This window comes from Alligator mississippiensis, chromosome 4 (assembly GCF_030867095.1).
Source record: "Alligator mississippiensis isolate rAllMis1 chromosome 4, rAllMis1, whole genome shotgun sequence".
Taxonomy (NCBI): Eukaryota; Metazoa; Chordata; order Crocodylia; family Alligatoridae; genus Alligator; species Alligator mississippiensis.
The window spans coordinates 14,647,612-14,672,604 of NC_081827.1; the positions used below are offsets into that span (position 1 = coordinate 14,647,612).

The following is a 24,993-nucleotide window of genomic DNA, read 5'->3' on the forward strand; positions in this document are numbered from 1 at the left end:
GGAGAAATGTTCCTGTCTTTCGTTAGGAAGCTTTTCTATCCTGAGTCCATTTCTAGCATCTAATGAAACAGGTTGTCACCTCCAATAGCTCATGATTCTTTGAACCAGGTAGTCTATAAGGTGCCATCCTGCCCTGCCTTCTACCTATCCTGGATTGACTATTACTTTGAGCTATTACTATATCAGCATATCAAATTAATTTTTCTCTCCCCTCAAAATTTGCTGTTTGGGGCTTTTTTTGAGTAAGGAAGGGAAGAACTGCGCTTATCTGCATGTCCGCCCATCTCTCTTCTCTGATCTGATCTCTGATCAGTCCCTTCTCAGCATCTGGTAAAGTTAATGCTTATGAAAACTTATGCATTGCTGATTCAGTTAATCTATAAGGTGTGAATCTACCCTGCCTTCTGCCTAATCATTTATAGCCTGGACTATTGAGCTTTGACTCAAGCTCTTAGAGTGCTATCATCACGTCCTCCTGATGATAATAAGAGCTGAAGGTGCTGAGCATATTGTAGGATCAGGCCTTAAATTCTTACTTCTTGAACCTTTTGCAGGATTGGGCCATGAACCAGATGACTGTGGGAGTCAAAGCAGCATTTATGGCACAATTTTCCACAGCACTGCAGCACTTTAATAAATCAGGGGCTACTTCAGCCTGTCAGCTTCCTCAGGCAGCCTTGGGAGATATACCTCCCATAACATCCTTGTAAATCAGTGATGGGAATCAGTGCCAGTGTTCAACCAACTTTCTAACATCAGAACAATCCATAACACAAGTGGTGAGAAAAGAGCCAAATGGAACAGCGAAGTACACACTTACCTTCCTTGGTTTCACTTTGTCATGGTAGTCGTACTGAAAGATCCCCTTGTAGCTAAGTCCCAACCACCAAGGAATTCCCTGCTTGTCCTAGGAGATAAAGCAGAGGGAATAATATTGTATGAAAGGGGAAGATCCTTATTGATTCCCTAGTCCATTATTCAGGGGCAGGGATCATCCCCTACCATGGATACTGCTAAATTATCTCTGAGAGGGTCCTCATATCCTCAAAAGGAGTATGCCTGGCTTTTGTCATAAAGCTACTAAAAGTATCCCTATGGAAGCACAGCCCTTAGTTCCTATAATAATGGTTCATCCTCTCCCTTTCCCCACCCCTTGCGCAAATAGTCTCAACATTATTCCCTCTGGCCTCAGAGATTGGAGACTGGTGAAAGAGAATAGCCCAGCTGACTTGAATTATGCTGGAGAACTTTGACATAAATCTACAAAACACTGTATTAATGTGAGGCGAAGGCTACCAAGTGATAAGGTCTGACAGGCCCAGACCCCAAAGACTTTGCAGTGAAGCCATTTTATAGAGTAATGGATGACATTTGATATGAGCCTCTTTGTGATGTAGGTAATTGGAACCCTCCGTGAAATTATATCTGGTTCGTTAATGTGCCAGAGAAGGGCGGGTTAAAAAATAGCACCAAAAAAAAATGCAAATCCAGCCAAAAGATGGAAGAGGTCTAAACTGGCTGTCACTTCTACATTCTGCATGCAGGTTTGATCCAAAGCCCCAGGATCTGTGAGCTGCTCTGCTGAACGTGTCTGAGCTCTTACATCTTAGGGGGACCGGACCTGCAGTGCCTGACCCAACACCCACTAAGGGTAATATTAGCTACATGCTTACTGATAACTTGAAGAGTGCCCTGGGACAACTTCTGGGAGCAAGTGCTTGTAGATTTGGGTGCCAGAGCCCAATTCATCAGTCCTTTCCTATTTCATGGAAGTCAGTGGAAGCTGTGTCACCTGTCCTATGAGAAAGGATGGGCAAACCACTCTCTCGCTCTCCAAACATAGCCCACAGAGTCCTACAATAGGACTTCCAGCTTCTCTTTTATTTATATAGAAGGAAAAAATCAGAAGAGCTATCCTTGTGATTTTTATCATCCTATATTATTATTATCCTATATTATTATTATTCTTTTTACAGTGTCATAAATGGGAAAGACGTTTTGCAGAGAGACATGAAAAATGCCCCTATACATACAAACTTACTAGTACAGATAGAGAAAGATAAAAGATATCAAAACCCACCAGCAATGAATAGGGGGAAATGCTTTGGGGAAAGCAACTCTAGTTTCCTTTCTGTGTTTATTGATTTCACTAGTTAAAAAAAAACACAACCCTCCATCCTTGGTCAAGCAGCAAACAGGTAATGGATCAGCCCCAGGGAAGGCCCCTAGTGATTAAGTGCAGGAAGCTGCCATCTATAAGGTGCCAATAACGGCAGGTCCTTGAGCCACTCCTAGCAAGCTGCTCATATGGCAACAAGAGGGGCAAAATCCAGGTATCCCAAAACTATCAGACCCTGCCAATGGCACTTCACTTCGGCACCACTAGTTCCTGTTGCTGCTTGCAGGCTGACTGCAATCGCTCCAGCATTGTGGAGGGGATGCTGGAATTTTATCTTGAAGAACAGGATTTTCCTTTACTGAATTGTATTTACTAAACAGGCACTGCAGAGTTGAAACAAGTTTATCTTAACAAAGGAAGTGGAACAGGACTTTTAGTAAAGTGTATTGTACATGGAGCCTAGGGTTTTTTTTGTTTTGTTTTGTTTTGTCACTATTGTCAGTTTAATTCGATAGTTGGCTTTTTTCAGTAGCACGTACCTTCACTGCATAATAATGGACTCCATACGTCGGGAGGGACTCTACAATGCTCATGTAACTGCAAAACGAAACAAAAGAGACAGGCACATGTCTGAGAAGCAGAATGGAGCGTATACATTCTCCTGAAAAAGCCCATGCTTTAAAAAAAAAAGTTACTAGACGGGAGACAGGAGACAGGAGACAGTTATGCAGAATTTCCAGCCCTGTACAGAATATCGCAGAGCAAATACAGCCTCCTGGCATTTGCATTTCTCACTTACTTTACAATTGCTTGGCCCCTTGTCTGTCCATTCAGCTTCTTGTAATGCTCGATGACTCTGTCCTCACTGGAAAGGGAGAAACAGAATTGTCTTATTTTTCAGTCCAGCTTGCTAAACAGGGAAGACTGCAATAGCTCCGCAGACATTTTTGTTAAGTATGGCTACCAGCCCAGGGAACTGGTTGGGGGCTCTGGGCAGAGACTTTTAAGTAATTTCAGAAATACAAGAACAAACCAGAAAATAAAAATGGATTTCAAAGAAAGTTTCCTGGAAGATTTGAGTTTTACAATGGGGAATCAGGATCCGTTGCTTCAGATTTTCTCCTTTGTGCCTCAGTTTCCTGATAATAACTCTCCTGAATAAGTGCAATGAGGCTACCTGCACAAAGTGCCTTGAGATACCTAGTTTTTATTTTGCCTTGGTTCTTGTAATCATCTTGCAGAACCAAAGGACCCTTTGGGTCACCCGAGCTGCTGAAGCGAATGGCCATCTGAAACAGTGAGAGTCGAGGAGCACGCCTCACTGCTTCAGCACAGAGGGACAAAACCCTCTGTTCATCTTTACTGAATTATTCTGGAGACTTCTTATTAACAATGCGCCATGTCCTCGTATATACAGAGCTTCTGAGGTTAGCCCCAGCTACAGAGTAAGAATAAGAGTAAGAAAGAGAGAGAAAGAGCCTTGCAACTCCAGCCTTGAACAGCCTCCTCCTCCCCTTCTTTACTGACGCTCGTATGGATATTGAGATAACAGAACCACCGCACGCTATGAATTCCAGTATGGGGGATCCAGCAGGGCTAATTATGGGCTAGGGCTTGTGTGTCACTTCCATGGGTCTCCTTTAATTTCAGCCAAATTTCTGCTGATTTGCACCTATATACCTGAGGGCAGACTCCAAGCCTGCTTTTTTTCTCACACTAGATTTATACTGGTGTAACTCCAATGGGTCTGATCTACACCGATGCAAATTAGGAGCAATGCCCATGAAGTCAGCTGAATTACACTGGTATAATACTGATGTGACTGGAGTGTCAGGCCCTCAGATATGCACTCAAATGTCCTAGCCTTCATGTCTTTACACTGAGGATGAGGTATCTTTGCTGTGCCTTCAGGAGGCACAACACAGAAAACTCCAGCATGGTGGGAAGGAAGGTGATGGTGACTTTACATCACTTTGGTACCCTCCAAACTTGAGCTACAGAGGACTCTAGAAAAGGTCAGACTGTGCTGGGGCCACCTCTCTATGGGCTGTAACACGGGATCAACCTGTATATGTGCTTGGGGGTGCGTGGTGGGGCGGTTAGAGAGGTTCCCAGGGAACTGCTCTAATTAAAACGCTTCACTGTCACATGTATTAAGCCCCAAGACATTTAAAAATGGCCATGAGGGACTTTATCTAAACTTCATTCAATGAGGCCCAGCATGAAAGCCAGTTAGAAGGGCACACACATAGAGAGCACAGCCTGCCTGGAACCATCACCCCCATTCAATGAGGTCTACATAAGGAGTCCTGTGGCCATTTAAAAATGTGTGGGGGCTTAACACACGTGGCACTGCGGCAACGCTAGAGCCTTCTAATTAGAACGTGGAGCACACTCGATTAATTGAGTCTGCTCTGATGCGCTCTAATTAGAAAGCCAACGAGCATGTGCATAGGCAACCATTGCGTAGAACCTTTGCAGAGCTCCATCCTGAAGCCCCCTCAGCATACTCCGTCAACAGTGCAGAAATCTGCCAAACTAACCTCAAAAAGTTGCTAGGTTGGTCTTCTAAAGTCATCGGAAGCATCCCTAGATAACTGAATAGGTATGACATATCACAAACTGATACTGGACCCTTAATGGGGCATTCTGTCACTAGGAACCCCCACAAAAGTTGTTCTATCTAGGGACAAAAGCTCCAAGTTGGTGACATTGGCTGCTGGCCGTGGCGAAGCAGCCATCTGGCTGAGGGACTCTTTTGTCAGGAGGAAGAGAAGCATGGCGGGTTTTTTCTGCTGCTGCAGAGAAGGCCAGAGCAAGCTGGGGTGGGGTAGGAAGGCTGATGAGCTCATCTCAGATGCTTTGAGACCCCCGGGGCCTTGATTGGAAATCATCGCAGATCATGTCACATAGCAACAGTTCTGCTTACATAACACTACCTTCCAGCTTCTGTCTTCCCAGTCCCATTTTGGTTACCATGCCACAGACAGTTGCAAAGGAGCTCACCTGTCTGTGCTGTTTAGCTAAAGACCATTCACAATCCTGTCTGCGATGCACAATGAGGGGCTGTGCGGAGAGCGCCATGACATAGACGGGAGATTATGCATGCAGGTGGGGAATCGGACATTTGAACCGAGGAGGTCCTCTGTTCATGCAAAAGCACCATAATAATGGAAAGGAAAGGAGGAAAAGCAAGGCAGGGTCGTTCTCAAGCAGAATGGCTGTCAGAGTTCAGCAAGCAACTGCCAGCTGTTCTCTAGCATTCCTGCCATGTGTTTATGTGCAAGTAACTGCCTCCCTCATGCGCTGCCTTGGGATCAGCTTTGCCCACTAATCCTGCCAAAATAACAGAAGTTGTCAGCGAGCCAACGTGTGCTGCCGGGTGGTCTTCCAACAGGGTGCAACCTACTGTCCAGGGTGCCATTCCGCTCGGGCGCTACATCCATGGGGAAACGAATATGACAGCTCTCCTGCCAAATAGTACCAAATCATTTGCACATTCAGTAAATGAAACATAAGCAAATCCTATTGCCCAGAAGCTGGATCCTGCCCTTGGATGCATGCAGGTGGCTTCCCCAAAGCCCGCAGAGGCTGTACACATGCATCTATGCCCTTTGGTACATAACAGTCACAAACAAGATTAACTTGTGGAACAAGGACTGAATGACACGACTGCACAAATGCTGGAAGGTCTCTAGACAACACCGTTCCTAGCAATATAGAAGAGCAGAGAGGACGTACAGTCCTTTAACATGGCTTCATAGCCTGTTATTATATGGGAGCCTGATTCACTTGTGTCTCCGGCATCACAGAAGCCTGTGTGAGAGCAGAACCAGGCCCCATAGGTTGTTCTTTGCTTTGGTTCTGATTCTTTTTAGTTTTTTGATGAGATGAATCCCTGGCATTAGCTCTGTACAGCACAATGCCAGCGAGGAACAGATCTCTCTCCCTGTTCCCTGTCCCATATCTGCATGCTGTCGGCTTTTGTTACAAATTCTTAAAATGGATAAAATAATTACACTTTTATGACACTGCCCATGAAAGCTAGTCAAAAGTACAGCTCCCTCAAAGTCTTCAGAAAGCTGCCTTCTGGGGAGATGTGGTCCAGTGGATAAAGCACTGGGCTAGAACTCAGGAGAAAGGTATTTTCACTTCTGGGTCTGCCACTGACCTGCTGTGGGACTTCCCTCCTGTGCCTCAGTTTCCCCATCAGTAAGATGAGGAAAATGATATACTTACCTTCCCTTGAAAAATACTTTTAGGCCTACATTTGAAATATGTATGAGAGCTAGCTCTGTAACCCTCCTTTCTGAAGGTCTCATGCACTGCTGTTAAATCATCTACCCTGGATTATCAGTGACACTGTGAAAGCCCACTGCCTTGCAGGCCTCCTTTCACACAACAGATTTGTTTCCTGCTCTCTTTTTCCTGCTGCCACATGCAAGAAATCATCAGACACAGAGGTCAGGTTTCTGTCTCCAGTGTCAGTCCATGCATGGGGGGTCACCGTGACACGTGCCAATAAAAACAAGCACAATAATTCACCGGGCAGGATGAGAATTAGCAGCGCTTACAGACATTCTGGTTTATCATTTCAGCTGTTCCTCTTCAGGCTGTTATGTGGCTAACTCTTCCTGACAGCTGAGCGAGTGGTAGGGCATCGTCTGGGGCCACCTGCTGACCTGACCGTCATGGCACGGACTCCAGACTGCCTCCACGTCAGCGATGTCAACTCATCTCGTAATACATGATGGCTGTAGAGGGCACTCGATGGATCATTAGTGCCTTGAAATCATATGGAGCTGACATGCTACTGCCCGCCTGTCAACTCATACACATCCATGTGAATGCAGTTAAACCTGTACGTGAATGATAGTCTACAGGCAAGGATTGTTATAAAGGTCTTATAAATGTGAGGACTGAGAACAGGCTCTGGTAGTAGCAGCTGGTAGAACTGGGAGGCAGACAAATCTCCAGGATTTCGAAAGGGCATGGAGCCAGTCCGAGTTCCTGCGATAAGGACAAGATATTCAGATGGATTCAGCCTGCATTGTTCTGAGTGGCTGCCCATAGGTTTCTGGGCCTTACCGAGAGCTGAGCTCTTCTGAAGTTGTGGCCCAGAGCTCCTTTGTCTATGCTGGCATGTTATACATTTCAAACGCTGTCCTGAGATTTGTTAGCAAGGAGCCAACAACATGGGCATTTACTTACGGGTTACTACAGGTAACACTATATGCTAAAGGGCAGTCCTTCCCTGTTGTAAACATAGCAGTGTTTATGAGAGCTCTGGGCCTCGTTGGGTGAGCGCTGTAAGCTCCTAAATCATGCAAGAGAATAGACTTTCAAAGGCCTATTGTTGCCTGCAGGTGGACTTGTGTGGACAGATCTTTGTATCCGTATGCACAAGGCGCAATGCAGACAGAAGATCTGGATCAGCGTGGAAGTGGTGTTCTGCACTGCGTTTAAAGAAAACCTAACCTGAAGTTTGAGGCTTAAGTTTTAAGGGGGGATTCTCAAAGGGGCTGAGGAAGGGAGCTAGGAACACATTTTCCATTGAAAACCAGAGGATGTTTGATAACTCTTGCATATTCCACCTCGGCAATCCAATCTTCACTTTGCTCCTTGAATTTTCCTTGGGAATTTGTTGGGTGTGTGTGGGCAGAGGCACACATTAGCTCCCAGTTCAGAAGCTACTTGTTTGTTAAAGATACAACAGAAACAGTCAGAAAACCAAACCCAGGTGGAGCAAAACTTTTTATGTTTCCTATTAATTCATTTTGCATTTAATCTAACTTTGTATTTCAATCCTGTTGAATATGTACTAGAGGTATTGGGTGCAGACAGAGCCTGGGTCAGTCCTCTCCCACCCTTCCCCACCAGGCATCAGCAAGCAGTATGGACAGTGTGTGTCATGCAGTGCAAGGCATTCTGGGAATTGTAGTTCTCTAGAGTGGGAATGGTGTTTCTTGCTCCGGGGGCAAACTGTTCAGCTTATTCTTTTGCTGTTGAAGCCCATGTAGGGAAGGCAAAAGTTGCTGATGTCAGTGGCAAAAAATGGGGCCAATTTCCCCCCTTAGCAGCAGTGAGCTCTGCTGCCACTCTACAAAATTACAATTCCCAAAATTGTGCCCCATGATACACACTGCCCTTGCTGCTGCAATGTGCAGCTGGGAAGTGCAAGCAGAGAGGGGAATGGGAGAGCGAGGCACCCCTCCCTGGGGCATGTCTCCCTCTTGCCCACCCCACGTTATGCTTCTGGTACCTACCTTTAGGGCCGGATTAGGACGTGGGCACGACAGGCCTATATTCAGGGCCCTGTTTCTGGAGTTGCAGGGTGGGACCAGAATCTCAGCTTTCATTTAAAGCCACCACCATCTCTCTAGCCATCACAGACTAACAGAAAGGCTTGCAAATGTGACATGTGAGTGAAGGGAGCCTGAAACAGCAGCTCTGAGAAGGGGATTTTCTCTGATTATACTGAAGCCTGCCTTATTACTCAAAGGAGGGGAGCCAGGGCCACAGTGCCGCCTAAGGGAAGGGGCACTGGAGGAAGTGCCCCTCCTTCCAGCTCACTCTGCCTTTCCCTTCTCTGCTTGCACTTCCCAGCTGCACACTGCGGCAACATGGGCAATGTGTGCCATGGGGTTCAAGCCATTCTGGGAATCCTAGTTTGGTAGTATGGAAGGATACGAGGCCCCAAGGGCTCATGCTGGTGGTGCCTAGAGTCCTAGATGGCCTTAATTCAGCTCTGGCTATGAAAAACTCAGAACTCATCATGCTGGTGTCTGGAAACGTAGTCCACCTTCTATTCGCTAGGCAGTGCTCACAGGAAGAAGAACAAGCACCTTTGCGATTATATCCCACGCCAGGGGAGGAGTGAAAAGACATCCAAAATAATTTGCATGCGAGAATTTCCATTCGTGCTGAGTACATATGCAAATACATCATTATATATGGATGAAGGATAAAAAGGATCAAATACGACTGCACAGCCGATGAACGTGCACACACCGAAATATCCTTGCGGCACTGGAAAATCACGCCCCATCACTTTGTGCTAACAAGAAAGAACCAGAGCATGAACCAGATGACAAACAGAAGACTAAAGTGTGAAATTGCCTTACGCTGCAGAACCAGAGCAAGATGCAAAGAAGCAGAGGCAGCGTATAAGGATTGAGAAGGCAATCAGTGCTTTAAACATCCTTCCATGGAGATCATTTAAAGTCTACTCATTGTTTCAGGGAAGTGGCTTTGGACCTGAGTCATTATTCACCTCTTTCCAGTGGTAAAACTAAAAGTATTTGGCGGGGCGTAGGACACACTTTTCTAAAAAATAGTAAGCTCTGAATGTAATAAAAGTTGGGCAAGAGCTTGGTCAGCGGAGTCACAAGGGTGCTGCAGGGCTAAGGTCACTTGGTTATGGGAAGCAATGAACTTTCTGACCTGGGGCCTGAACCTGCAGCTCTCAGTGGTCTGTCCTTACCCATGCATGACTTGCATGAACTTAATCAGGATCATGAGGGAGAACTGCTCTTTGGGAACAGCTGTAAATAAAATAGTATATGAAGCAGATTCTCTGGCCTGGGTTGCCTGGCTCCATTTAAGATCCAAACCAAGGGAGTATGTGTATAAGGAAACCGGTCATCACGCCATGGTTGTGCAGTCTCTGCTCTTACACTGATCGTGGTAGGAGCTTGTCAAGATCCACGGGAGCTCAGGGTCTGGCATGGCACAGTCTGACCATGGGAAAAGGCAAAGTGTGTGTAAGTGGGGTTGGGCTTAGATGGGAGGCGCTGGGCCTTATTGTAAAGAGGAGACCAAGAAAGCAGACGGCTCTCCCACTCTGCCTTGTAAAAGGCAGTGGCTGCTAGGCATTCTCTCCTCAATTTTTATCACAAAGGCTTAGTTCATTGTGAGAGTCTGGAGAGGGAGAGAAACACTGGGGGTCCGTACATGCCACAGCCTCCAATGCTGAGCTACAGCCCCGGTCTCTAAACCTCTCTTGATGAGCAGAAAAAGCCCATAGAGATTAAGCGCTCCCTGGTGCTGCACCAGTTACAGCTACCTCTGGAGATGCAGCTGGGCTCAGAAAAATGGAGAGATCTCCCTCAGGGGAAGAGAGATCAGAAACCTCAAAATGGAAACCGTATTCCCTGCCATCATCAAATTACCAGGCTGCAGAAATTAAAGCAGCAGATAAGAAGACTGCACTCCCCTTCTTCCCTTCCCCCCTGCTGCTTGGAGCCTAATGCTTTAAAGACAGACATGAAAGGGTCACCAACAGAAAGGCAAATCAGTGCATCTCAGCATTAACCCAGGGCTTTCCCCCAAACTAATTCTCCTGTTTGCACAGATGAAAAGGAGGGGAGGAGCAGACAGAGGGGAAAGGATTCAGGGGGCAGGCTGACTCCAACTGAGACGCTGCATCTGCTGCAAGGCGCAAACAGATCATGTTTCCAAAGCAATAGAAAGAAGGATGAACAAACAATGCAACTCATAGCACCTAGAGACTGCTTGATCTAGTCCAAGCATTGTACAGATCCCTGCTCTGAACCTCTGAATACCCACAGGCTAAGATAAGAGGAGAGCCAGGCCCCTGGGCTTTGGGGATCCCATACAGAGATCAATTAGTTCATGCTCAGGAACTAATCATTTACCCACATGAGCAGTTCCAGAGCCTGTTTCTTCCCCATCCTTCATGGCGCGTGCCTGCTTATACTCCGGTAACAACAGAGCACAGTGGGCGTAAGATGCTGCTGTTCCAACCTGATCAAATGCCATAACTGCTTTCCACCACTGCAAATGTCTTCAAGAAGGCTCAAGACAGCGGCAAACTAGGTTCATGGACTTGAGTAGGATTTCTTTGGGTGAGTCAGGTGAACAGCTTGGGGCTCTAATCTCTCAGTGGGTCAGGCACCCATTTAACAGAAGGGGAAACTGAGGTACAGAGGGGCAAACCCAACTTCACAAACATCACCCAGCAAGTCACTGGCCAAGTCAGGAGCTCCTGGACTGTGGTCCTGTTCTCACATTGTTAGACAGGGCTGGCTCACAGTGGAGGAGAGGATTAGAAATGTCTGTACAGAGAAATATCTTACCAGTAAGCCAAGGATGGATGCTCCTTCAGTGCTGGTGTTGGGAGAGCTGGAAGCTTCTTTAATTCGCTCCTTACAATTTCATTGCTGAAAAAGAGAGAGAGTTCGAGTTCAAAGGGGGGATCAAGCTACAGGAACACCGCCACAATATTTGATATGACCAGACCCAGCTGGCTGGCTGCTCTGGCTCTGCATCTGTTCCTCTTTAGCAAAGTGCACTGGGGTTTCCTTTCTTCCCCGTATTTATTTATCTTAAAGCCGCGTAGTAACTTTCCCCTCCATTATCACAATCGGAGGGGAGCTCTCCAGATGGCTGCATTTATTCCTTTCAGTGCATTGTCTCAGGATGTAGAAACCGCAACGTTACCATTTCATGGAGCAGCTCCGTGGGTAGATTCATGTGGACAGAAGAGCAAGGGAGGGAGGAAAAGAGGGCTACGATTGCACAAGGCACCTTTGTTTAAACAATCCTGGCCTGATGCAAAATGCAGCATGTGTGCCCCCCAATCCTGACCGAGTGGGGCCAGCTCGAGGTCTATGTCCTGAATGGATCTAGCCATCTAGGAGCAACAGAGAGTCATATGCCTGGATCCCCCAGCCCTCTCACTGCATCCCATACTGCTTTACATAAATTTGCTGACCTCTGTTGGCTTTTTGCCCCCAGTTCTCCAACTGTTCTAAGACCTGACTGCTCCAACGGTTAGGATCCTTCTAATTTCTAGTCTAAATATTTGTGGCCAGATTATCCACACTGGCTCTTGTGGCAAAACCGTCCATTAATTTAAATAGTTTTCCTTCCCTGGCGCTTACCCCCCCGGATGTATTCATAGGCAGCAATTATCTCGCTGTTGGAGGTTTGGTCCTGTCCCCCTCCATCGACCAGTGACCTCCCATGATGGCTATGCTATGCTGGAACAGCATGCTGATCGGCGGAGGGGAGACTCATGGCAGTAGAATAGTTGTAGGCGCACCTATACTCTTGCCTCCCTCCCCAAGCACAGAAGTACATTTTAAAAGTTTTAGAAGTAACACTGCTTCTTCCGAGGGCTGGGAAGGAAAACAGGAAAAGAGGGAATTGCTTGATTGCTTATTCTATGTTTATATACTTAGGCCAACATCCAGTTCCACCTTTCAATGCGGAGGTGACATGCGCTTGGCTAACTCTACCTGCAGACTTGACATTTCAGGGCATTAACATGGATTTTAGATGCTGCTCCCCCCAGTTGGGTTGCAAACAAGAGGAGGAGGAGGGAAATCTCTCCCCTTGTATCCCAATAGTTAGAGCACCTGTCCGGAAAACAAAAGACCCAGGTTCAAGGCTCTCTTTACCCAGAGGGAATTTGAACCTGTATTTCCCACTTTCCAGCAAAAGGCTCCAACCACCAGGTCCTGGCCCCACCTGGTTCACTGGGCATCCAACAGAGGAAGATACTTAAAGCCAGAGGCAACACAAGGTAGAGGGACTCAAGCCCCATGGCTTTGCAAGCTGGGCACTGAGAGGGAGCTCCGTGTTTGAGTTTCTGGCTCGGGCTCCAATAGCGTTTCTGCATTTTGCTTGGACAGGATGAATAGACAGCAATGTTTGTTGCTTGCTGTATTTGCAACAAATAGGGTAGTCTCCTGCTCCCAGATACCCACCTAAGCACCATTTCTGACATTGTGAAAAGCTAGAAAAAGCCAGCACAATATAATTTCTCCAAGAAACAGCCAGCCTCCACCTGACATGTCACTAGTGCTTAGGTGGGTCCCAGAGAAAAAAGATTTGTGTCAGTTCTGCCATCAACACCGAGCAGTCTGAGACGTTTCCGCGACGTGGCTGGGAAAAAGGGAAGTTCCAAAATCAGACTTGGCAAGACCCGAGAGATGCCAGATATGACAAGTGTGGTGTGACTCACTGTCCTTGAGGGACTGGGAAAGTCCCAGAAGCAGCAGTGGTAGCCTGTGAAAGCACAAACAGGCCCCACCTTGCTGCCAATGGCACGGTGACCGTGGTGGCTGCACTCACGCCCATGCTGGATCCAGACCGTGAGCAGCCCTGCAGTCTGGGTTTAGCCCAGGCCTCCAGGTGAGTCTGACATCCTTGAATGAAAAGATTGAATAACAATATGAAGCTAGATTATGACTGTCCATACAGAGGTCAGCTAACCACCTTGAAGGCAGGTGGGGCAGATACTACTGACTGACTAGCCTGGGCATTAGAAAGTTCCTAATCTTGACTCTTTTATGAACTTTAGCAAGTCAATTAACCTTTCCACCTCAACTTCCTCATCTATGCATTGGTGGTATTACCCATCTCCCTCTGGGTGACATTGTGATAGCGTTTGATGTTTGCCAGTTGCTTTGCAGGTGGACCGTGATAAATAGCCATAATCTATTTTAAGCAAGGTTTCACTTGCCAATGGGTTGCAGCAGATACAGAAGCTTTTTGGAGCAGCTATGGTCAGCTACAGCTGTAACTGCTGGCCAAAGCTCCTAATTCTTAGTGACCTAATAATTAATGACATTGAATAAAAGGGAGGCAATGAGAAAAGGGAGGTCCTTGTATGAGAAGGTGCTATCGTGCATGCAGTATTTTACAACTGCCCATGTTATAGTGTAATATGAAATGCTGCAGGTTAGCTCTTGTAATCCTTTAATGAGTCCTAATTGCTCAAATGCCGTTTCATTACACAGAATGAACATTCAACATATAATTGTTGAAGATTACAATCTACAGGAACATCTATATGATTTTCAAATGTTACTTAGTACACTCCCTTCCCCCCCTCCAGTTCCTTGGGGGTATTTTGCTGGGGGACACTCTTGTGATCTCCTATAAAAGCATCAGGTTTCCCGACTCAAAAAGCCTAACAAAGGCTGACTGTTTGGGGAGTGGTTTAGAAAGGCTGTTTACATGGTGTTTCTTTCCCAAAACCTGGGGACGAAAGTTTTATGGAAGGTTTCAGGTTTAGTACCATCGCTATAGTTTGAGGGCTAAAGCCCTGATCTTGTAACATTAAAACAAAAGCCATTCTGAGCTTTTTAACTGATTTTAATCAGCGTTGGACCAGGCCCTTAATCTACTAGGATTAAATTAAGGGAAACATCCCAGCAACACTAGCAATATGCTCTGATCTTCTAAGAAAGCAGTTCAAAAGGAACCTGGTACTTTCCAGCATCTTACTTAGGGTTTGTCTTTATCAAGGCAGCGGTATGTCGCTGCGAGGATGAGTCTGAGCATGCCTTGCCCTGAGTCTGCTGACACACTACAGAATTCAAAGTTTGCCTATGATGCTGCTCCGGGCCTGTCCCCAGTGCCTCCTCTCAAACCCTTGGTGTCCTGCTGGTTTGAGAAGGGGAACAAGTGGGTTCATGGGGGAAGTTGGGGTTCTGGAGTTAATCAGCAGACTTGAGAGACAGCGAGACAAGTTTAGACCCTTTTTCCAAAAGACCAGCTGCCAATACAGTATACACAAGTCCTTAGAGCAGGGGTGGGCAAAATGCAGCCCGTGGGCCAGCCCGCAGGACCCCTAAAATTTTAGAAAATTAATATTTATCTTCCCTGGGCTGCCTGTCGTGTGGCCCTTAATGTCTTGCCAAAACTCGGTAAAGCGGCCCTCTGTCCGGAATAATTGCCTGCCCTTGCCTTACAGGCTCTGGATGAGAAGCAGCCTGTACAAGTGAAGGCTGGGTCAATGCAAGCAGGCTGAAAGAATCAGGGACCTCATTCTGCACCGTGAAAGTTTTGCCCCTGACTCCAAGAACTGAAAGATCATAATAAAATAAGAGCTGGAACGGACCTCAAGAGGATCAAGTCTTAAGTGTCCAACTCCCACTGAAGATGACGGATCCCGGGGCACCTGATTCCTACAGGTTTCCGTGCAAGTCCCTGCCTAAATTAATCCTTATTTCAGTCCAATCAACCAAATCCTTTGGGTTGCTCTCTGAAAGAAAGGGGAAAAGCAATTTCCTCTAATAAAAAAGCTAGTGTCTTTTTATTTTTAAACTTCACTGAGTGATGCATCACCAATTATTCTCCCAAAATTGAGGCGAGGGCATTAGAAAATCCTTGAAACCCAGCAAAGAGTAGCAAGGATAATTCCATATGAGGAGCTATTCAGGGAAATTACACAGGAAAGCTTCTATTGACTTCAAGGGTCCTGGTAATGGATGTGCGGCTCTGCTTGGAAAGCAGTGGTTTGGGGCAGGCCACTGACATCAAACATTGGGTTACGCTGTTTTAGTCTAGCTGTCCCAAACACCCCATGAGCTTTGGGGTTTCTTATGTGCTTTATTCTGTTTCAGGTTTGCAGATAGGATTCCTGCTTGATTTGTATGGCTGTGTGTTACCACCCCATAAGCAAAGGTAAAGCACATAGCTAAGTAGGTCTTAAACACTAAAGGCATTTTTACGTGTGCTCCCAATATAGCACCGGGTGCTTTTAATTAGAGAGCTGCACAAATTAGAAGCACCAACACATCGCATGCATCAGTGGAGTAGTGCCTCCATGTGCTGAGAAGATGGCAGTGGTGCATTGAACTGAAGCACATAGAGCGTGTTTTAGTTCAAAGTGCATCGCCACCATTTTCTCAGAGTGGAGGTGCGCTGGGTCTCTGATACACGTGACACACAAGGTTGCCAGAGTGCATCAATTTATGTGCTCCAGCAGACTAAACTCATCGACTCTGCTCCGACACGCTGGATTTCCAGTGCATCGGAACAGGCTCCCTGCGTGCGTGTAAATGCCCAAAGACTTTGAGCAGAAGAGAGTTTGAGGGCCAGAAATGCACTTCGATTTTGCCCATTGACAGGGACAGGTAAGGGCTAGGTAGGTGAAGAGGATATCCTTACCATTGTAAGTTGGCTGACTGTATCAGCAGCACCTTTTTGTAGGGGGTGCACTGCCACACTCAGGGGGTGCACGTGCACCCGTGTGCACTCCTTACATGTCGCCAATGCTCTAGTGCCTCCCAGCTTCTAGCCTGAGCCACTGCAGGTATCTGCCTGCATTCTTTCAGTCCAGATGGGATGTCTGTATGGTTATAAACTGGTTTAGCCTATCCAGGTTAGACTAACCTGCAAAGACTGAATCAATTCAGGCTCAGGCTTTTTGATTGTCTGTCCCTAGCCCTAAAAAGAAAGACTGGAAGGGACCTCAGGAGGTCATCTAGTCCAACTGCCTGCTCAAAGCAAGATCTTCCCTAACTAAACGTAAGGACATCTGTTTGAAATGGCTATGCTCCTTATTTTGGAAGCAACAGGGAGCATGCAATGAAGGTGACTATTCATGCCAAACACATGACAAGTCATTTTCCCCTTGAGCTGGGGTGGAAACATTCAGCATGGGAGATCTGTTGACTGATGCAGTTAGAAGGGCAGAAAAATGCCACCTGTATTTTCTAAGATCAGCACTGATTTGTATGACTTGATCCCACCCTGCAAGTAGGTTTGACAATCCCCAAATCACATGCAGAACCAATGGCCCCTCAACACCTTGTTGAGATGGTGCAGTGATGTTTTGAGGTCACCTGCTTGTTACTGCGATGTGCTGATGCCATGCGGCAGTAACGAATGCCCCAGGTGACATGACCCCGCGCTTACAATCGGCAGAGGCAGCAGTTCTGCAACAAGCGCTCCAAGGGGAAAGCTCCCAGCATTAGAGCTAAGCAGGTGCTCAGGCACTTGGCTGCACTGGGGCTAGAGACCAGCAGTCTCCCCAGGCTGTAAATCTGGCACTGTGTTTTCACACAATGCATCTGCTGACATTTTTTGCCTGCGCTCCAAACATGTGCCTCTGAGGTTTCTTTTTGCTGCAGAAACAAACTTGAATCAAGCACAAGTTCAAAAGTGCAGCCTTAGCAAAACGTATGCTCTCACACGCAATTTATAATCATCACATCACAGCAGCAAAGACAGAGAGCAACTGCAAAGCTTCTCTGCTTCAGAGAATAGCAAATACTATAAGGAACAGCTTTTTAGGAATGATAAGTCTCGAACACTGGACAGTAGCAGCCAACTTCAACCCTGGCATAAGATGGTTCGACTCCTATTGTCTATATATGAAGTTAGTCTTGCTAGCACCATGCTGTATTTGTCTTTAATATTTTGCCTGAGAAATCAAAACTTTGCTAGAGTTTGGCTGCCCCATTAGGAGAGGAAGCTGACTTCAAGGCAGTGGGACTGCATTCAATATGGAGACCCTCTTTAGTAAATGCCAAGTGCTCAGGACAGGCGATGAACTGAGAAACATCTCACCATGAAACAGATAGAGCGAGGGCAGCAAGACCTGCAAACTTCTCCAGACCTGTCCCTGCACCTTGCTACATGCCTCAGAGAGCATGTGGGTTAGTCTCTAAGACCATACTTTGGCAGGTATAAATAGGTCTACAAGCACAATGCAATGCCATACACAGATGCTAGCTCTGGTCCAGGACCAGTATAGCCCTGTCAACATGGGCTAATGAGCAGGGCAGAGCTAATTACCCCAAGCAGAGAGCCATGCTAAAAATGCAACATTGCTTCTCATTCTGGAGCTAGCTCAGGTTATCTTTACATGATGCTGTGCTGTACGGTGCTATGTAGACACACGCTATACTCTGAAAGTGTCATTGAGGCTGCCAGTTATAATGGTGGGGAGGAGATCTGGAGGATCATAATCCCATGGACCATTACATTCAGAAATTGTCAAGCAGCGAAGACCATCATTAGCTAACTGCAGTGGGTGCACCTTAGGGAAGTGTGGCCTGGTGGACAGAGCGCTGGATCAGGAGTCCTACGTTCTACTCCCAGCCCTGGCCTGCTGGATGATTTTAGGCAAATCGCTTCACCTCTCAGTGCCTCATGTTTCCTATCTATAAAATAGGGAAAAAGGGATTGCTCTCCCCTGGAACCTATTTGAGATCGACATGTGACAAGTGCTATCTATATAAACTCTGAGTACTATTACTAATTGCTTCCTTCACTCTAACACGAGAAAAGCTATTTGTGGTACTTGTGCTGGCATTTTTTGGGATGTCAAAACCTATCTGCAAAGCTCATACCAAACTTTTCCATGTTAATTATAACTCTGAACCCCTGAACCATCTAGCCCTGTCTACCCTTGAACGATCTGTCTACTCTCCCCTTTCTTTAACTTTATTCAGGCCTCACTTGTCCATATATATTATGTCCAAGTTGATCTAAGGGACCTGGAAAGGTAGCAGCCCTAAAGCGCACATTATGGAAGGTGTGAATTATCTCGTGGTTTGACTGCATTGGTAAAGGTTGTTTTAACTGCTTTGCTGGGCTTAGCATTGTGTTATAAACCAGCCTGCATGCGCAAAGAGCTGAATATTTCTCAGGGGCACCCAACTAACCAGCCTGGCTGATAACGAAGCTACTCTGAATGGTTCAAAAACAAAGCAAGATTGGGCTTGTGTCTCTTTGCCCCAAACATGTCAGGATTTTGTAAGTCAGTTTGGGCATGGAAAAATAATAGGAAAGAACTGGAGCTTCCTTTTATTGAATGTAACCTTGCAACATCACCACATTCCAGATATCTGCAGGGTGAGGTTACTGTGTTTACATTGCACAGGACATTTTTTACTGTTAAACCATAATTACATTTCAGTGTTGGTTAAAGCCCTACACTCCCAGCCCTGGAGAAGGGGGTCTTCTATCTGTGTATTCATTACCTTCTATGGCACCCAAGAGGTTCCCTGTATCATGCACCAGTGTATCTCAACCTTGACAGGAGAGACCATCACAAGGAGCTGAAAAGGCAGATCAGCCCACCTACCCATCCATTCACTGGTTTATCTTCTTGGACTAACTGCAAGGGTGATGGTGGTCCTCCAGTTAAATCTGGCTCAGGTTTAACTAACGTAACACATGCTACATGTGCATTTTTAACACAGGCATGCTCCTACTGAGTATCAGAGTGAGGACACCCATGAACTCTACATGGACCTCATGTGATAATGACTGTAGGTCTCCACTGATCTCTCTCTGATCTACCCTGCTCACTTGTAAAATGTTGTATGTTCCATTAACGGTGCCCAGATCAAGCTAGCCTTGCCACTCCCTTGAACAATATAACATTCCTCAGTGTCAGGTTCAAGGGCTGTCAAAACTTGGGGTGCCAGCAAACCGTAGCATCCAAGCTCAAAGCCCACCTCTGAAAAACCTGGGCCTGAGTTCAAACCGGAAGGCCAGCCAGTGACAGATTTTTAACATCACCTCTTGTTGGATGTGTGTTATTACAACAGTGATTGTCGAGTCATTTCCTTAGTAATTTCCTTCTGCAAACTACTCCATTTCCTGAACTTCACGAGCACATTAAGACATTCAGGAACAATGTAATCACAAACAATGCTGTTTTCCATATGAGGTCCAGTCAAAGTCTGTATTTGGGGGATAAATGAGTTCAGGAAACATCATGTCTAGGCTAGCGACCCCATGAAGCATTCCCATTGCTGTGCAGTTATAAGCGGAGCCGCGTTGCTCCTCTAGTGCACACAGTTGACTCCATTTTTAGAACAAGTCACGCCACAGAAAGAACTGTAAACCAGCTCACCTTGAGAAGTCTCCTTTCGCTTCCTGCAAAATGATGGGAAAGATATTTATCATTAAAATCCACCATGTAAATCAATGTGCAATCTTTAATGTTCAAGGTTCAATCATTTCCTAATAGAGTGCACTGGTATTTTCAGTAGCAGACCTTTAAATGAAGTTGGGGTGCTGTACATATTCCAGCAGAGAAAATTCAAAAGGGCTAGAACTTGAGCAGACTCTCCCCTCCTATCACAGGTGCTAGTGAATTAGCCAGTGTGCTCTTTACACTGTGTGCTACACCTGGCCATCAGCACTGTGTCAGGGCCATGCACTGCTAGAAGATGCCCACGGTCTAGGTGATTTAGGGTCATTGAAAACCCCTTGACACTTGATTCCAGCCTGAGGATGGATTTTGCATTCCTGCCTCTACTTCCTGATGGATGCAGTGTTCTCCTCACATTTCTGTCCTTTTGACCTAAGTGTTTGAGACAGCATGTAATATATACACAGTAAACTAACTTGCATCTGGTCAGTGCCGGAGCTTCTTAATCCAGTGTTGTTCCTAATTTGCCTTCTGTCCACACACAAAACCTTATAGTCTAAGCGTGGCGGTGTTTTAATCTTGAGCAACCTGGCTATAGACTTAGCTGGGGCTACAAGCTAGAGCGTGGGTACTGCATGCACTCGGGTGATAACATATCCACTTTGCTGTGCAGCCTGTCACTGAGGTTGTAATAATTATATCCTGGCTACACAGAGCAGAGGAAGGATCTGTCTTGACTGTTTTCATTAAGGCTTACTTCCAACTAGCATTATCCTGGCCACTGGCAGGGATATTTGAGAACCTGTGGTGCTTGGGCGAAGTACCTGAAGATTGGAAGAGGGCCACTGTGGTGCCTATCTTCCAGAAAGGGAGGAAAGAAGATCTGGGAAACTACAGGCCAATCAGTTTGACCTCAATCCCTGGAAGATCTTGGAAAAAATTATTAAAGAAACCATTCTTGACAGGCTAATAGAAGGCAACATCCTGAGGGACAGCCAGCACGGGTTTGTTGCGGGTAGGTCTTGCCTGACCAATCTCATTCCTGATGTATCACCTGGACAAAAGGGAAGAGGTTGATATAATATATTTGGACTTTAAAAAAGCCTTTGACCTGGTGTCCTATGATGTCCTCATGGAAAAAATTGGGCAACTATGGCCTCAACTACACTACAGTCCGATGGCTGGGGAACTGGCTCTGAGGTCGGACCTAGAGACTGGTAGTTGATGGAACTGAATCAACATGGCGCTCAGTGACCAGTGGTGTCCCCCAAGGCTCTGTTCTCAGACCTGTACTCTTCACTATCTTTATAAATGATCTGGACTCTGGTGTCAGAAGTGGACTGGCCAAGTTCGCTGACAACACCAAATTTTGAGGAAGAGTGCCCACACTTGAGGATAGGTTGGTGATCCAGGTTGACCTCGACAGGCTTGCAAGGTGGGCAGATGAAAACCTGATGGCATTCAATATGGAGAAATGCAAGGTGATCCACCTCAGGGGGGCGAAAAACCTCACACCACACTTATAGGCTTGGCAGTGCTACACTCAACTAGCACCATGGCTGAAAGAGTCTTGGGGGTCATGACTGACCACAAGATGAATATGAGCCACCAATGAGATACCCCAGCTGGCAAAGCAAACAAAACTCTGGCTTGCATCTACTGATGCATCTCAAGCAAGACCCTGGATGTCATCCCCCCACTGTACTGGGCCTTGGTGAGGCCGCAGCTGGAGTACTGCATCCAGTTCTGGGCACCACAATTCAGGAAGGACATGGAGAAGCTTGAAAGAATCCAGAGGAGAGCCAAACACTTGATCAGAGGGCAAGAGAACAGGTCTGATGAAAAATGGCTGCGAGCTATGGGACTCTTCAGCCTGGAGAAGCGCAGGCTCAGGGGTGACTTGTTGGCAGCCTATAAGTACATCAGGGGTGTGCATCAGGATCTGGGGAAACACCTGTTCACCAACGCACACCAAGGGATGACAAGCTCCAATGGTCACAAACTCCTGCAGGACTGTTTTAGTCTGGACATAAGGCAAAACTTCTTTACTGTCCCAACCCCCGAGACCTGGAATAGATTGCCTCCAGAGGTGATGCAAGCACCTACTCTGGACACTTTAAAGAAACATTTGAATGCTTATCATGCTGGGATCCTTTGACTCTAGCTGACTTCCTGCCCCTTGGGCAGGGGGCTGGACCTGATGATCTTATGAGGTTCCTTCCAGCCCTAATGTCTATGAAATCTATGAAACTACTGCCTCAATATGTATGCTATCCTAAGCACATCTACACGAGCCATTAACGTACAGCAATTTACTGTGCAGCTTATTGCTTTGCAGTTCATTGTTCCCAGAAAGCTCCTGGGTGCACTGTTTACACATGTACCCGAACCACAGCACATTGAGCTGGGTTTCAGTATCCCCAGCTGGCAGGAGGCCTGAGGGTATTTACAAGTCCTACCCTGCTGCTGAGTTTATTAGTTTTGTACACCCTAATAGGGGCAAACCTGCAGATGTTGAGATATTTACTGCAAACTTAATTAGGCAACTGTACAGTAAAATCTCATGTAGATGTGCCCACTGTGTTTGTCTGAGATGGTCAAGAGTTAAGACCACAGCAATCAAGGGTTACAGCGGCCTATCTGGCTTTGGCTTGCACATATATGTCACTAATTGCTTCAGCTATTCATTAGGATGTACAGGCAACAGGTTAATATCACTACTGCTAATTTCTACAATGAGTTTACTGTTTGATGTGTATTCACCCTGCAGGCCAATATGCAATTACTGCAATGTGCTTTTAATTGTTCTCTCTCTCCTGTTATATAATGAAGGTTGAAACCCCTTTGCACTAACTGCTTCTGTAAGATGAAAAGATCTATAGAAGTTTAATGTCTATTTATTAACACCTTCTGATGAAATGGCTTAGCTGTTCCACATGGATCCTTTAGGACTGTAGACTCACGGTTGACTGGGAAAAGACTAAAAACTACTGACAAGAGGGGAGAAAAGAGTCAGCTGACAATTATCTTTGGTCTTCTCCCATGACAATCATTGCTTGAAAAAAACAAAACAAAACAAAAACCCCACTTTTTCACAAGGGAAAAAAAGAGGACCTCCTTCCCCTCCATGCCCTTCTAAATCAGGGGTGGTTAAGCCCTGGCCCATGGGCTGGCCCCTGATGCTGTGTCATCTTGCCCATGGTACTTTCTATGGGTCTATGGGGAGCTCTTAAGCTAGATCCGGTGCTCACAGCAGCATGGGACCCTGGGGCCTGATCCTGGGGCATGGGGTCCAATCTTGCCCGTGGACCAGCCCTACAGCCCTCATCTGGGCCATGGGTCCAAAAGGCTGAGCACCACTGTTCTAAGCAGATTCAGTCTGGTTGCCTGTAGTGAACTGCAAAGTTTGCTAGGCACTGTTGAATATTTGTCCTGTATTCCTTTCCTCGTGCTTCAGCTGCTTTCCAACTCAGCTTTTGAGATCTGTTTGCAGGAGGCTTGTCACTGGAGAGATGTGTACCAGAACTCACTGTGAAGCATGGCAGTATAGCCACAGTATTTATATCAGTGTCCAACTGGAGAGAGGAGGTTTTAGTAAAACATAGGGCCAACTTCAAATCTGGTGTAAATAGGTATAGCTATGCCTTTGGAACAGTGCTCACCAGGTCGGGATTTGGCCTATGAAGTTCTCATCCCACCATTTCAGTGCTAAACAGTTCCCTTGGCTCCAGATATGATGCTTCACAGTCCAGTGTCCTGCACAGTGTATAGTCATAGAGGTTGGTGCGAAGTGAATGTAAACAGCTGGTTCCTGGGGCCTCACCTGACATTGCTGTGGCTCTTAAGTTGTGAATGCATAATGCCATTTGGAAGCCAGAAGTGGACAGTGCTAAAAATGGAAATGCCAAGTACTGCTAGGTAGGTTTCATGGATGCACATTAATAAGGGCTCAACTGTGACCCCTCACACACCTCAAGCCTGATGGGGCATGAAGGCTCCCTTGTACTGGTGTATGGACTGCTTGGTGCAGAATACTACCCCATCAGTCTGCAGGGGCAGCAGCTGCTGTGGGGATGCTCTTCTTTTCCCTCCTGTCCTGATAGGCAACTCCAGGTGTGACTTGGCATGGTCTTGGCTCCAGCCTGCTCCAAAGTGCCAGTCAGCACAGCTACAGGGGATACAGTAAGGGATGTAACTGGTGCCAGCTAAAGGGCTAGTCCAGATCACTTCCACAACCCTGGAGCAGAGGGGAAGCAGGAACCAGATTCTGAGAGTCACAATCTGGTTCCTGTCCCCTTCCTGGAGCAGCACTGCCATGTGGTGCCCTGTCCTCAGCCTGGGCTGCAAGGTTACAATCCAGCATGAAAGGGTCCTGGCTTTTCCCCCCTGGTTTGGCAAAATAATCTCCTTTCTGCTGCCTTCCTGTCCAGCTGGTGTAAGTCCCATAGGCATTATTGTCAAATGCTTAATAACAGATTTATCCCATGTATGAAGAATGAGAAATTGTTGCCTACCTGCAAGATGTATGCAGCCAATTCAAACACCACTTCGCTGTCTACCTCAATGAGCTCCTGAAGCAAAAATAAAAAAAAGGAGAGTTCACTAACATTTCAGCGCCCTCAGGAAGAACCCGCATCTCTTCCTTGTTACAGCACAGCAAAGTGAGCGGCTCCTGCCTTCTCCTCTGGTCTGACTTGAAAGGGTTCCCAGTACTCCCAGAAGCTGAATGTGCTCATTGTGATGTGGAGGAAACAAAATATGCAAGATGCTGCCCTGGTAAATGAAGCATGACTTATGAACTCAGCCAGAAGGGGGATGTAGGGGCTTGTTGCGAGAGAAGGTCACATGGATTGGGCCCTTCCAATTTGGAGATTTGGATGTTTCCTGTAGGTTTTTCAGAATTTAATCTATTGTTTTACTGCATCTGGAAAGAAACACAGAACCAGGACTGAAGTCCTAAATTTAAGGAGCCATGATGATATAGCCAATGGCACACAAGGGAGTGATGTGGCCAGCAACATGTCTGGCCACCTTGGACTCCCAGCCTGAATGACCAGCCACTCACAGCTGGTTCAACTGGAGACACTGGTGTTACATGATGTGCCCATGCAGGTAAGAGGCACACCTCAGTTCATGAGCCATGATAACTGTGCTGCCTCTGCTCCTGGCAAATAAGGGTAAAACAGAGACCATGACCCAGGTGATATGGCATTGCCTGTTTCTT

At 46.5% G+C, this 24,993-nt stretch overlaps 1 protein-coding gene across 6 annotated transcripts in view; it reads right to left on the minus strand.

Moving 5' to 3' along the window:
* The window catches only part of FRMD4A (FERM domain containing 4A), a 283,978-nt gene that overhangs the window by 60,805 nt on the left and 198,180 nt on the right, over window positions 1–24,993 (minus strand). For all 6 annotated transcript variants that reach the window (XM_019487548.2, XM_019487547.2, XM_014607558.3 and 3 more), the window contains exons 6-11: window positions 24,284–24,340; window positions 19,749–19,771; window positions 11,218–11,301; window positions 2,919–2,984; window positions 2,659–2,716; window positions 821–907 (exon numbers count right to left, since the gene is read on the minus strand). In XM_019487548.2, the coding sequence (XP_019343093.1) occupies window positions 821–907; window positions 2,659–2,716; window positions 2,919–2,984; window positions 11,218–11,301; window positions 19,749–19,771; window positions 24,284–24,340 (375 nt within the window). The remainder of the gene's footprint in view (window positions 1–820; window positions 908–2,658; window positions 2,717–2,918; window positions 2,985–11,217; window positions 11,302–19,748; window positions 19,772–24,283; window positions 24,341–24,993) is intronic.